This window comes from Haliaeetus albicilla, chromosome Z (genome assembly GCF_947461875.1).
Source record: "Haliaeetus albicilla chromosome Z, bHalAlb1.1, whole genome shotgun sequence".
Classification (NCBI taxonomy): Eukaryota; Metazoa; Chordata; class Aves; order Accipitriformes; family Accipitridae; genus Haliaeetus; species Haliaeetus albicilla.
The window spans coordinates 44407415-44421875 of NC_091516.1; the positions used below are offsets into that span (position 1 = coordinate 44407415).

Consider the following 14461-nt stretch of genomic DNA (forward strand, 5'->3'; position numbering starts at 1 on the left):
GTCCCGAGGCCCCCAGGGAAAATGAGGCTGGGGGCGAGACGGCCCGTCGGCCTCCAGGGCTCCCCTCGGCCCGCTGCCCTCCCGGCTCCCGCGCGCGGACAGCGCCACACAGCCGCCGGGCCGGGCCGGGGCCGCCCCGCCGCGACCTCCCTGAAGCACCGCCGCCCGCCCGGCGCCACCTGGCGGCCCCGCAGGCAGGAGCGCCGCCGCCCCGCCCGCCTCGAGGGAGGTGCCCAATGGGGACGGCGGCGGAGCGCGGCCCCGCCCGCCGCAGCGCGGATTGGCTGCCCGCCACAGGCCTAGGCGGTGGCGCCGCCGGGGTTGCGGAGCGCCGGCGCAGTCGCGCGCGGGCGGCGGTGCGGCAGCCATCATGTCGCGGGAGTTCGAGCTGTGCCCCGGGCGCCGCGTGGGCGGCGAGCAGCCGTGCTTCATCATCGCGGAGATCGGGCAGAACCACCAGGGCGACCTGGCCACCGCCAAGCGTATGATCCGCATGGCCAAGGTGCGCGCGGGGCCGCTCTGCCTCCAGTGGGCGGGGTGGCCGGGGAGGCGGGAGCGCGGCCGGGCTGGCGGGGCGCCACGGCGGGCGGGGCTGTCCCGTCTCCCCTCGGCGCTTCCTTCTCCGCCGGGTGGGCAGGCAGTGCGGTGCGGGTGAGCGGGAGGCCCGGGGCACCGGCGGGGCCCGGGAAGGCCGGGAGACGCTCCGGTCGGGGAGCATCGTCTCCGGGCGGTGGCACCGCGTGGGAGGAGCGGAGTGATTTACAGGAGGAATTTTTAAAATAAAGTAGCTGCAAGGAGACAGTCGTGGTGAGGGCCAACAAAGCGGGTGCTGGCGTTGTAGCCCTCAGTCCGTGGCTGGCAGCCTATGATCTCAACGTGTTTGCTTTTAGGAAGCCCCTACCTCGTTCACGGCACACGCACGTGCCGTGGACACAGACAAACACAGGCAGATTATGTCATCTCCGAGGGCTTACAGCGGTCCTTGAGTCATAAGCTAACTGTGAATTTGGGAAGAACCAAGTAACTCTCTGATGAGCCTCCAGTTTGATTGCGTTATGGTTTTTTGAGGTAATACTTGTGTCATCCAGTAAGACAACTAAGCTGTTTTAAAATTTGGTATTGTATATATTAGATATACTATTCCTAACATAGTTAGAAAATGGTGTATCATCACTAAAGGAGAAGCCAGGGCATAATGCGTTCAGACCCATGACTGCGGTAAAAGTGCAAAATAGAGTAGTGTGAGTTTAACTTCAGCATTTGTGTCGCTTCATACAAATTTCAGATTCATACTCCTTGTTCTACATAATCCTGTCACTTGTTTTCATGTAAAATTATCATGTGACAGCTGAGCTTGGAAAACACCACAGAAATTGACTCTTCCAATAAGTGGCATGCATAGCAAGTGGCAGTTCAGTTTTGTAGTTTTAGTACAATTTGTTTCTAGACTGCTGCTCTACTAAGTATACAGGCATTTTGAAAGAAAAGGGCTCATGTGTGTGCAGATCATCTGTCACTCTGTGTTTCTACCATTCCTGTGATTGCTATGATGATAATGCGAAACTCCACTGCAAATGAGCACATTAATTGCACAATCTTTGTGTTCCAACTAAGGATGAGTGCAGTTTCACTTGCACTTCCACTCAGTGCGTACCAGCTTGTTTTGTAGGACTGCGGAGCAGACTGTGCTAAGTTCCAGAAGAGTGAACTGGAGTACAAATTCAACAAGAAAGCCTTAGAAAGGCCCTATACCTCTGAACACTCCTGGGGAAAGACCTATGGGGAGCACAAGCGCCACCTGGAGTTTAGTCATGACCAATACAGAGACCTAAAGAAATACGCAGAGGAGATTGGAATTTTCTTCACAGCTTCTGGCATGGATGAGGTATGTAAGTCATAGTGGAATGACAAGCAGAGTCCAGCTGTTGTGTCTATTGATTATTACTTAGGCGTGATAGTTCTTTATGTAAGAATATGCGGATGTTGAATTTCTAAATGAGGAAACTAGAGTAACTATACTTCTGCCACTTCACTTGTGCATCTGCAATGGTTGAGTAGATGGCTGAACATTTTGGAAGATCTGCCATGTATGCTGAGGTATTTATGCACAGTAAATCACATTGGAGACAGAGCCTCAGTTGAACTCCATGAACAATCACAGCTTTGAGAGTGTAGATCAAGACTACAATCTGGCCACTATCTGGTGTTGTCTGGTATATTGGCTCCAAGCATTTCAAACTTGCCTATGTTGTAAACCAGATTCCTTTCTCAACTTAATCCCTATTATTTCCCTCTTTTTTTTCCTTTGTGCTGTTTACTAGACCTCCGCTGATGTTTCTAAGCAGCAGAAATGGTTATATTCCTTTTTCTTTTACTAATCTCAAGGAGAGGGTCTCCACCTTGCCCTGTTACTCCTGAAGCATTTACTGATTTTTGTCAGTGGGCTCTTGAACAGTCAGTCACCAGCTTGTAAAGTCCATGATACTCATCTGCTGCTGTTCCCCCTTAAGAGATGTGTACTTTAACTCTTACATGTTGCCTACCTCAAATGATGTTAGTTACAGTATTAACAAATGCAAGGCACAGTTGAAATGTGTAAGCTGGAAAACTGGGTAACAGTTAAACTTCAATATAGATCAGAGATTACAGTTTGTTTTACTTTTCTTTGTGGCCTAGAAAATACAGAGAACCAAACTGAAAGAGACCCTCCTGAATTAAGCTAACCACTCTTGCATAAGGCAAGCACAGCAATGTCCCTGTCTTTCTGCAAGTAGCCTTATCGAGGATGGGACAAGGATGGGATTTATTTAATGTTTTAAGGTGATCTGTTCAGTGCCTCACTCTCCTTACCATCAGAGAGAATTCCTGATGTATCAGCTTAATCTCCTTTCTCGTAATTCTTTGTCCTGCCTCATCTGACATAAAAGTTCATACTTTTCTTGTATCTCCTCTCTGTGTATTTGAACACCATTATCACTTCTCTTTTCTGTTTTGTATTCTCTGGCCTAAGCAATTGCAATTCCTTCAACCTTTTTATGCTGCATTTTCTAGTCCTCTGGCCATTCTCACTGCTTCTATCAACTTACTGTCCTATTGACCAAAATCCTTGAATTGCTTTGCCCCAGCTGAGATAGTACAAGAACCAAATACCATAAAAAATTACTTCAGATGTCTGATAGACAAAAAGGTGTTTTGCATGTATTGCAATAGCCTGATGCCATGGACTCAGATCTGTGAAAAGAGGGTGCTGTGACGTTTCTTTTATTATTATCTTCATATCTAGGAGACCTGCTGAACAACACCTACTCCTTTAATAAAAGAATAATTAAATCCAGTAGTCTTGGACTGCTATATCTGGGATCTTAAAGGCCCATATACCTTTGGGGGGAAAAAAGCCCACACTCTGTTTGATGTTATGCAGAACACCTTTCATATGCAGCAACTAGGAACACTTTCCACCTCTGGGCACCCTCTTTTTCTCAAGATACTGTGCTCCTTTGTGTTTGGCCTCAGCAGCTAATAACAGTACTGATACATGTTTGTGCCTTCTTTTTTGAACAGTAATTACATGACATAGCTCCTAGGATTTCTGGTGGCATTTCTGCAAGACATGGTTTGGAACTTAGGGCAAACATTGCATAAATTGATGTAATGATTCCTGGAGACTACATTAACGTCTGTAAATTGAACATAATCTCTGGAACTCCAGCTGTGTCGAAGAGGTTAAATTGTGTGTTTAACTGTATGAGGAAATCAGTGAAGTAAATGTAAAGGCTATGTATGAGTAACTCCTTTATCTACTCTGTTCCAGTATGTACTGGACATAAGACAGGATCCCACTGAACCACTCCCTTTAACGTCATCCCTATTATTTGAGATTATTTCCTGTTCCTTGAATCTCTTACAGAAAACCTGCCAGTTTTCAAGAGATGTTAACCTAATGAAGAGTGGCCTTAGATATGAGGTCTATCTGTCATATTTCATTTTGTGCAATCTCCTCAGATTAGATCTGTGGCTTTTTAATATAGTGTATTCATTGTCTTTGTGCACAATGCATCTTAGTGAATAAACTATATTAAAAAGATGTTACGCATCCTAGGTACAAGAAATTGAATCTGCGCTATAATTATGGTAAAAAATTTAGACCGAAAAGATGCGATTCTCTTGCTGGCACCAAGTAAATTTGACTGCAACAGGGAATTAGCTGAAGAAGTGTTTGTGGCTGGTTGAAGGGGGACGAAGTTAGCTAACTATTTTGTTGTTTCCCCTGGATGTGAATGTGAATAGCTCTTGCCTGTGATAGGTTTGGGATATTCTTCCTTAAAAGTACTAATTTTTAAAAGGCCACTTACTGATGCAATACTGATTTTCATGGAGCCTCCAATAATTCCTCAATTCTCTTCAATGTAGCACACATATTTTTAGAAGGCAGCAGAGTATAATTAATATTTGAATAAACTTATAGTCTTTTCTTTGGCATATTTTATATTTATTTTCTAGTATCTCTTCTAGGAGCAAATGCATTTTGGATTTCCCTTTTTAGGCACTTTTTTTCAGGTGTTTATTCAATATACAATTTTTCAGAGTGACAGATCTATTCAGGAAAACTACCTGTAGTTCTAAAGACCCTGTCTGTGGTTTAGTATTTCTGACCTGCAGGAAGTATGTGGCAGGAAGACTGCCTGCATGCCTGCAGTATATTTCTTCTTCAACAGGTAAGCTCCCATCTACAGGTAGTTGCTCTCTCTGGTAGTGCCAAAAAAACCCCAAGAATGCTGTGGCCCACAAACTCATCTTGAAGTTAGAGGAGCAGCGGAGCTGACCTGTATTAAGCAGCTGTACCTACAGCTGGCTTGACCAGCTATGGCTGGGAGACCAAAGAGACTGCCTTGAGACAGGGATCCCAGTCAAAAACCTGTGGAAAATCTGGTTTTGTAGTAGAAATACAAAAGAAGGCACCTCAGTAATACTTCACCTGGAGGGAAGTGTCGTAGTTACAGCTGGGATAGAGTTAACTGTCTTCCTAGTAGCTGGTACAGTGCTATGTTTTGAGTTCAGTATGAGAAGAATGTTTTCAGCTGTTGCTAAGTAGTGTTTAGACTAAAGTCAAGGATTTTTCAGCTTCTCATGCCCAGCCAGCGATAAAACTGGAGGGGCACAAGAAGTTGGCACAGGACACAGCCAGGGCAGCTGACCCAAAGTGGCCAACAGGGTATTCCATACCACGTGATGCCACATCTAGTATATAAAATGGGGAGAGTGGTGGCGGGGGGAATTGCCGCTCGGGGACTAACTGGACATCTATCGGCAGGTGGTGAGTAATTGCACTGCACATCATTTGTACATTTCAATCCTTTTATTATTGTTGTTGTCATTTTATTAGTGTTACCATTATCATTATTAGTTTCTTCTTTTCTGTTCTATTAAACCGTTCTTATCTCAACCCACGAGTTTTGCTTCTTTTCCCGATTTTCTTCCCCATCCTACTGGGGGTGGGGGGGGAGTGAGTGAGCGGCTGCGTGGTGCTTAGTTGCTGGCTGGGGTTAAATCACGAGAGGAAGTCAGAAACTAATATCCTCAGAATAGTAAATGTTATTTCAGAAGAAGTGTATTTTGGGGAGAGGTATAGAGATAGATAGATAGATAGATAGGACCTATTTAATTAAGCTTTGGTTTTGCTTTGAAGGGTTGTTTATTTCCCAGCATGGTAGGTCTTTATCTTTGATCCAGCTGAAGTGGTGTGTTAAAATGCAGTGATTTCTCTTCCTTGTAGATGGCTGTAGAATTCCTACATGAACTGGATGTTCCATTTTTCAAAGTAGGATCAGGAGACACAAACAATTTTCCATATTTGGAAAAGACTGCAAAGAAAGGTAAGCATTTTCTTTCAAGCCATCTTGGTAAACATCACTGTGTCTCAGTAGATCAGTTTTTAGATCTTTCCTGCAATTGATTCTGGAAAAAAATCTAAAGTACCTTTAGAAGAAAATCACCCTCAGACTTGGAAGAAAAGTGTTCACCCAGCTTCCTTTTCTAGTTTAACTGAATTAAGTTACTTCAAGAACTTAATTTAATCTGGTGTAGCTTTCTTACCAACTTAGGACAAAACATGTGCATGTTTTCTAATGGTTAGGTCGCCCAATGGTGATTTCCAGTGGGATGCAGTCGATGAACACAATGCATAAGGTTTATCAGATCGTGAAGCCCATCAATCCAAACTTTTGCTTCCTGCAATGCACCAGTGCATACCCGCTTCAGCCAGAGGATGTCAATCTCCGTGTTATATCGGTCAGTGAATAACCCAGAGTGTGCCACGGGTAGGGTACCAGAGAAGGGCTATGTGCTTTTCTTGAGATGTATTTCCAGATCTTAGGCATGCTGGAATTTGCTTCTGAGAAGTTAGAAGATGAATCATGTTCCTCTAATTCCTCCAAGTGTTGAAGTACAAATACCCATTGGATCCTCTTTTAGCAGAACTCAGCTTTGAGGGATATGATAAAGCATAGTACTGGAGTGTTCACAATTAAATAGAGGAAAATAGGACACGTGGTTAACAGGTTAACCCTGTGCTTTGTAGCGCAAAGAAAAATTATGTAGACTGTTACCATTAAGAAGGTGCACGGAATTGAAAACATAATTCTAAACAGGGGCTAGATCAGAAACTTTTGTTAAAAATGCTTCATGTGAGTATCAGAGCAATGAAGAAAATGGATTAGGCCCTTGTATAGTTTCCTTTGCTGAAAATACTACTTGGATATGCCTAACAACGATGCAAGAAAAGTTCCTCAAATTGCTTAGTGTTCAAGCACTTGCCTAGCTATATGCACATGTAGTATGTTTAGTGGAATGGGACATGGCTGCATTTAATTGCCTTTAGGATTGGGTGACTGTCCCCTATGTATGGCTGAAAGGATTGCTTCAGATTTTAAGTATGGGGTTGAAGAAATTTGCTTTGGATACAGGTTAAGTTTAACCAGTCCACTGGATTCTTGGATGAAAATAGAGCACTACTCTATTACTGTAACTTACAGTGGTGCAGGCTTTGAAGACCTTGAAGAGTACAACTGAATTAAAAGGAAAAGGATTAAGAGCAGTTGTAGAATTGAACGTACCTCCTTGTCCTTGTCAGTATTGATAATCCAAATGAAATTCTTAGAACATAACAGTTGATAAAGCAGTGTGACTTGTTGACCATAAAAAAAAATCCATTCTCAGCATAACCAACTGCTTGTTTTGTGGCACAGTAATTATCCATGGTTTTTATTGCAAATATCACTGTTAAATTTGCTTTATCTTTGAAATTGCTACCTTGGTAATTCAGACCAACTTTGTCATGATTCAAGGCATATCAGTCAGCTTTTCCTGATATCCCCATTGGCTATTCGGGGCATGAAACTGGCATAGCCATTTCAGTGGCAGCTGTTGCTATGGGTGCTAAAGTAGTGGAACGCCATGTGACTCTTGACAAAACATGGAAAGGAAGTGACCACCAAGCATCCCTGGAGCCGAATGAACTGGCGGAGTTAGTGAAAGCCATCCGTACTGTGGAAAAAGCAATGGGTTCTCCAGTCAAACAACTCTTGCCCTGTGAAATGGCTTGCAATGAAAAGGTAACTTCTGCTTTTGATTCATGTACAGCTGAAACTCGTTTAGACCCATAGCTAATAACTCTACATTCAGAAAAATAGCTTGGTAATTGTTTATTGCAGCAGTGTTTCTGCCTCTGCACTCAAAAATTTATGCTGCTAAGTAGCAGCATGCAGTGTTTATGCTTAGCCCACTGTAACCACAGTGTAGACTTGTCATTTTCTATAAACTGCTATTTCTGGTAGACTTGTCATTTTCTATAAACTGCTATTTCTGGCACTAAGTAAGTTGAGTGGAATCCCAGAATCATTTAGGTTGGAAAAGACCCTTAAGATCATAGAGTCCAACCATTAACCTAACCCTGACAAGTCCACCACTAAACCACGTCCCTAAGCAACACATCTACATGTCTTTTAAATACCTGCAGGGCTAGTGACTCAACCACTTCCCTGGGCAGCCTGTTGCAGCACTTCATAACCCTTTTCAGTGAAGAAATTTTTCTTAATATCTGATCTAAACCTCCCCTAGCACAACTTGAGGCTATTTCCTTTTGTCCTATCACTTGTTACATGGGAGAAGAGACAGACACCCACCTTGCTACAACCTCCTTGAGGTAGAGAGCAGTAAGGTCTCCCCTGAGCCTCCCTTTTCTCTAGACTAAACAACCTCAGTTCCCTCAGCTGCTCCTCATAGGACTTGTTCTCTAGACCCTCCACCAGCTTCATTGCTCTTCTTTGGACATGCTCCAATACCTCAATGTCTTTCCTGTAGTGAGGGGCCCAAAACTGAACGCAGCATTCAAGGTGCGGCCTCACCAGTGCCAAGTACAAAGCACTCAGTAATAGTAATAGGAATAATAGATATCTCTGACTGTATATGAGCTGCTTTTACACTAAGCTAGGACACTAGTCAGTCTAATCAGATTACCTCCATTCTGATTCTGAAAAATTCCAGTGAGCCATTAACCAATTTCAGAAAGGATCTGGATGTTTGCAGCAGCCTAGTTACAATGAAGGGTTTCCACGCTAATTCAGCCTTCATTTGGAATAAGAAATAATGGGGAGGGGAGTTCCACATGACCTGTTCCCAAGTAACTGCAGACTATTTTTAGCCATTTTTGGCATACTAAGCCTAGGAATGTGTTTGATTTAAACTTCTTTTTTTTTTTTTTTTTTTTTTTTTTTATTTCTCCTCTGTAGCTGGGCAAGTCTGTTGTGGCAAAAGTGACAATTCCTGAAGGTGCAGTACTGACACTTGACATGCTGACAGTGAAGGTGGGAGAGCCTAAGGGATTTCCCCCAGAAGCCATCTTCGATCTGGTGGGCCAGAAGGTTAAAAAAAATATCGAAGAAGATGAAACCATCACTGAGCAAGCAGTGGAAAATCATGTCAAAAACGTGAAGTGCTGAACTGAAGCACTCCATTCCATATTTCATGATACAGTACTGCACTTCTACACAACATACTTAAGTATAGCGGCATGGTTGTTTAGAAGAAAGGGGTGTGATTATGAGGATCCAAGCAAGTTAGGTTTTCAGGTTCTCATTAGCAGGAAGTTTCTGAAGCAAGTGGATATAAATTATGAAGAGCAATTCTATTAGAAACTGTATAGCATTGTGTCTAGAAAATACCATGCTCCTTCTTTCTCCATTCCACTTAACCTAGATTAATTTGGAGTTTTGCCCAATCTAAGACCACAGTCAGCTGCTTTCCAGCTTCCCTTTTCTGGTAAGAATACAGTAAATCACAATAATTTTGTCTACACTTTGAATTGTTCTAACCCTGTATCTTTTGATGTACCTCTCTTTTCTGCTGTTTTCCTCACTCCTGTGATAACAGGATGCTAGTTGGAGTTGAATGCAGATAAGTCAAAGTTTACATACACTGAACAGAAAACTACACATGCAACCTGATGGATTTTTCTCAAGATTAAATCCTTAAGAAGTCTCAAGATAAAGCAGTGGGTTGCAGAATCTGCACTGTGGGGAAAATGAGCTCCTTGAGAAAGCTAGGTTCTCAAGAGACAGTACCAAGAAAGGAAGCAAATTGGGTATGTAGAAAGGTCCCATTTAAGGGACAAGAGAAAGAGCCTGTTTGTGAACTGAAAGGCAAGAGGGCAAGCCAGACAGATTAAGGGGTGAAAGTAGATCTGAGATGGATCAGTGGAAGTAAACTTAACCTATGCTTCAAAAAAATGTCAAAAGCATCTATTGTGAGCTGAGTGAAGCCTGGGATCTTAAATCAGTTCTGGAGTGCATTTAAGATACCTGTATTTGTACCTGGGGGCAACTTCTTAGGTAGGAAGCCAAATGCTGGTGAAGATTCAGCAGCTTTCTTCCTGTACTAACAAGCAAATACATTGGGATGAGTTTTTTTCCCCCGACACTAGTGTTTGAGACAGCTGAGGCTGGCTGCTTGTCTAGATCACATCACTATGTTTCAGTATGATGGTCAGTGCTCATCTTGTGTGCTCCGCTCTTGCACCACAGCTTCTCGATTGTCAAGTAAGAAATGCAATCCCACTCCTATCAGTCTGCTGTTCTTCCCTGTGTCCAGGAAGGAGCTGTGTGGCAGCAGCTGCAAAACCAGATATCCCTCAATTAGCTTGGTGAGCACAGAACTGCTTTGGTGTTACTGATCTGCATTTTTCTGTGGTGCAGTGACATACTAGTGATGGTTATTTGGAACTTGCTACCTCTTGGTCATGAGTTGGTGAAGTATCTTGAATTTGGTGGTGGTATTTCTGTACCTGTGCGCTGTTCAGTTCCAAAATGTTTACCATTCTGCAATTCTATGGAAACTATTTGTATCTTCAACTGGGAAGCAGAGATTCTTTGAATCATGTGCTTGACCATATATGAGCTCTGACTGATGCAGTATGCTTGCCTTACATTAAAAAACTACTTAACTGTTAAAAGATTTTTTTTTTTATTTCAAATTTGAAAAATAAATTTAGCTTATAAAACAAGCTGTTATTTCTGTGTTTAAGCCTATGGTCAGACCTTGCCTTTGCCAGCACCAGTGATGATTGCAGGGCCTTTAGTATTTGAACATTGTAAGATTACCTGACCTGTTTCAAGTAGCAGTGGTTCTTCACTCCAGCCAGGCTAGTCCTAGAGGCTGCTGTAAATATAGGCTCCAAAAATTTCCAGGACTTTAATTAAGGTAGTGGGGGAAAAAAAATAAGTTATCCCTATACAGAAACTTGCACGCTGTCTCTCCTAGTTTTATGTGAGCATACCTTTATCCAGTTGCCCTTAAAGAACCTTTGCAAATGGGACACAAAAATAAATTAAGCACAAGTCCCCCACTGACCTCATATTTTTATTGCACCTGTGGGTCCTCCAGGCATTTCATCTTCTTTTGGGGTGGCACACAACTGTTGCTTATGCTTCCACTCTGTGTGGGAAGAACAGGGCCATGCAGAAGCCCAGTTCAGAGTCTCTGTCAGAAGTAAGACCAGCTAATGGCTATTAAGTGTGGCTACAGAAGCTTTTACTTCAGCTTTGTTGAAGTGACCTTTCCAATAGTTGGTGGCAGTCTTCTGTTTTTCTGAGATGATACTTAAGTATGAGCTAGTTCACTTACTGCATTTATTATCCAAATCTGACCTTGTTGACTATGATAATATGCAATATATGAATTTGAAGCTTGGACCAAACTAAACCTATTACTGTCACAATTGCAGCCTCTCCAGCCAGGTGAGCGGAGGGAGTTCATGAAAAAAATGCCAATATCCAGGTTCAAATCTGAATTTTAATATGCTTCTTTCAACCAGACTTTTTCCATTTCACAAGTTGAAAAAAGTACAAAAAATATTATATATGGCATTTTAGGTGGTACATTGACATGTGTCGTGGTTTCAGCCCAGCCGGTAACAAAGGACCACGCGGCCGCTCGCTCACTCCTCCCGCCCCCCTCCGGTGGGATGGGGGGAAGACGGAGGAGAGGAAAAAAAAAACCAAACCTGGAACCTCGAGGGTTGAGATAAAGGCAGTTTACTGGAACAACACAAAGAAATTGCAACAACAACAACGGTACTAATGAAAAAGTATACAAAAAGAGTGATGCACAGTGCAACTGCTCACCACCCGGGACCCGACGCTCTGCCACTTCCCCCACCGAAAAGAAGAGCCCACCCCCCGGCCCGCTCCCCCTTTATATACTGAGCATGATGTCACATGGTATGGAATAGCTCCTTGGCCAGTTCAGGTCAGCTGCCCCGGCTATGCCCCCCACCTCCCAGGTTCCTGTAAAAAATTAACTCTATCCCAGCTGAACCCAGGACATTATCCACCCCTTATTCTATACCATCTACATCATGCCCAGATCTTACATTTTCCAATCGACCACTACCACTTCCTTGTCTTATATATGTAAGTATATGGACTTGCGTCCGTCCCCATCGCCCCTCCGCGCGCACACACACACACGCAAATGGTATTCCTTTAGCATATGGGCTATCCCTCTAATGTGTCCATTGATTTTATTTAGTCCATGACTTCTTTGGGGCTCCATCTGTTGTAACAGTTCTTCAGGATAAGAGAGATGGTGTGAGATGTTGGGTTGTTGTATGCTGCCTCTGGAACTTGTGGCTAGTACATTTGGTGCAACTCACGCCCTTAGTCTGCAGGTCGAAGACGTTGATCTTGAGGAAATTGCTGGGTGTCAGTTCAAGTTCTGTCGCTGTTGTACTTGGCTTAGTTTCAAGGTCCATCCCGCAGACATTTGGGTAATTCTTACAGTAATACCCTTGATATGGCATATAGACACTATAGATACAATGACATGCATTGGCAGGGTATTTAGCAGTTAGGTATCATACAGCCCAATTCACTGGCTATTCTCTCCCAAGATCAAATCTCCCTGAGGTACGCATCGAACTTCCCCATCCTTCTGCATCACCCACCAGGTGTACCCAGGTCCCTGAGCAAAAACAACCCCTTGGATGGGTTTGCCTCTGCTTGAGGGAGGACTAACCCAGACTGTCTTTCCTAACATACTCCTCATGCGCACTACAGGGACTTTATCGCCTTCTACAGTATGTGGAAGTCTTGGTTGGGCGGGGCCAGCCCGATTGGCGGATCCTCTAGTATTAACTAACCAGGTGGCTTTTGCTAAATGTGTATCCCAATGTTTGAAAGTCCCACCCCCCATCGCTCTCAATGTAGTTTTCAGCAGTCTGTTGTATCGTTCGATTTTTCCGGAGGCCGGTGCGTGATAAGGGATGTGATATACCCACTCAATGCCGTGTTCTTTGGCCCAGGTGTCTACGAGGTTGTTTCGGAATTGAGTCCCGTTGTCCGACTCGATTCTTTCTGGGGTGTCGTGTTGCCATAAAATTTTCTCTTCAAGGCCCAGGATAGTGTTCTGGGCAGTGGCATGGGACACAGGGTATGTTTCCAGCCATCCAGTGGTTGCTTCCACCATTGTAAGCACATGGCACTTGCCTTGGCGTGTTCGTGGGAGTGTGATATAGTCAATCTGCCAGGCCTCCCACTGTTTATATTTCAGCCATCGCCCCCCATGCGACAGGGGTTTTTGCCGCTTGGCTTGCTTAATTGCGGCACGTTTCACATTCGTGGATGACCTGTGCGATAGTGTCCATGGTCAAGTCCACCCCTCGATCTCGAGCCCATCTATATGTTGCATCTCTCCCCTGATGGCCTGAGGTATCGTGGGCCCACTGAGCCATAAATAGCTCACCCCTACGTTGCCAGTCCAGGTCCACCTGAGACACTTCAATCTTGGCGGCCTGATCTGCCTGCTGATTGTTTTGATGTTCTTCAGTGGCCCGACTCTTGGGTACATGAGCATCTACGTGACGTACTTTTACCACTAGCTTCTCTATCCGAACAGCGATATCTTGCCACAGTGCGGCAGCCCAAATGGGTTTACCTCTGCGTTGCCAGTTGCCCTTCTTCCATTGCTGTAGCCACCCCCATAGGGCATTTGCCACCATCCATGAGTCAGTATAGAGATAGAGCACTGGCCACTTTTCTCTTTCAGCAATATCTAATGCTAGCTGGATGGCTTTCACCTCTGCAAACTGACTCGATTCACCTTCTCCTTCAGCAGTTTCTGCAACTAGTCGTGTAGGACTCCATACAGCAGCCTTCCACCTCCGATGTTTTCCCACGATGCGACAGGACCCATCAGTGAACAAGGCATATTGCCTCTCATTTTCTGGCAGTTTATTACACAGCAGGGCCTCTTCAGCCCGTGTCACCTCCTCCTCTGGCAACATTCCAAAGTCTTTGTCTTCTGGCCAGTCCGTGATCACTTCTAAAATTCCTGGGCGACTGGGGTTTCCTATGCGAGCCCGTTGTGTGATCAGTGCAATCCACTTACTCCACGTGGCATCAGTCGCGTGATGTGTAGAGGAAACTTTCCCTTTGAACATCCAGCCCAGCACTGGCAGTCGGGGTGCTAAGAAGAGCTGTGTTTCAGTACCAACCACTTCTGAAGCGGCTCGAACTCCTTCATATGCTGCCAATATCTCTTTTTCAGTTGGAGTATAGCGAGCCTCGGATCCTCGATATCCCCGACTCCAAAACTCCAGGGGTTGGCCTCGGGTCTCTCCAGGTGCTTTCTGCCAAAGGCTCCAGGTAGGGCCATTCTCCCCAGCTGCAGTGTAGAGCACATTTTTAACATCTGGTCCTGTCCGGACTGGCCCAAGAGCTACTGCATGAACAATCTCCCGCTTGATTTGTTCAAAGGCTTGTCGTTGCTCAGGCCCCCATTTAAAATCATTCTTCTTCCGGGTAACTTGGTAGAGAGGACTTACAATTTGACTGTAATTTGGAATATGCATTCTCCAAAAGCCCACAACACCTAAGAAAGCCTGTGTTTCCTTTTTATTAGTCGGTGAGGA

General features: G+C 44.4%; 1 protein-coding gene across 1 annotated transcript; it reads left to right on the plus strand.

The window, feature by feature from the left end:
- The first annotated feature begins 323 nt into the window (after positions 1–323).
- On the plus strand, positions 324–10555 carry NANS (N-acetylneuraminate synthase). The gene is made up of 6 exons (XM_069776208.1): positions 324–502; positions 1670–1885; positions 5774–5873; positions 6134–6288; positions 7344–7610; positions 8787–10555. Exons 1-6 carry the CDS (start codon positions 371–373, stop codon positions 8994–8996), a joined length of 1080 nt encoding a protein of 359 aa, XP_069632309.1. The 5' UTR covers positions 324–370; the 3' UTR covers positions 8997–10555.
- Positions 10556–14461: the final 3906 nt, after the last annotated feature.

What these genes read in the sequence shown, in the direction of transcription:
- NANS (XM_069776208.1), top strand. Translation starts at nt 371, where the DNA reads ATGTCGCGGGAGTTCGAGCTGTGCCCCGGGCGCCGCGTGGGCGGCGAG. An exon ending in GGAAAAGACTGCAAAGAAAG is followed by an intron (nt 5,874 to 6,133) that starts GTAAGCATTTTC and finishes TCTAATGGTTAG; the next exon opens with GTCGCCCAATGGTGATTTCC. An exon ending in AAATGGCTTGCAATGAAAAG is followed by an intron (nt 7,611 to 8,786) that starts GTAACTTCTGCT and finishes TCTCCTCTGTAG; the next exon opens with CTGGGCAAGTCTGTTGTGGC.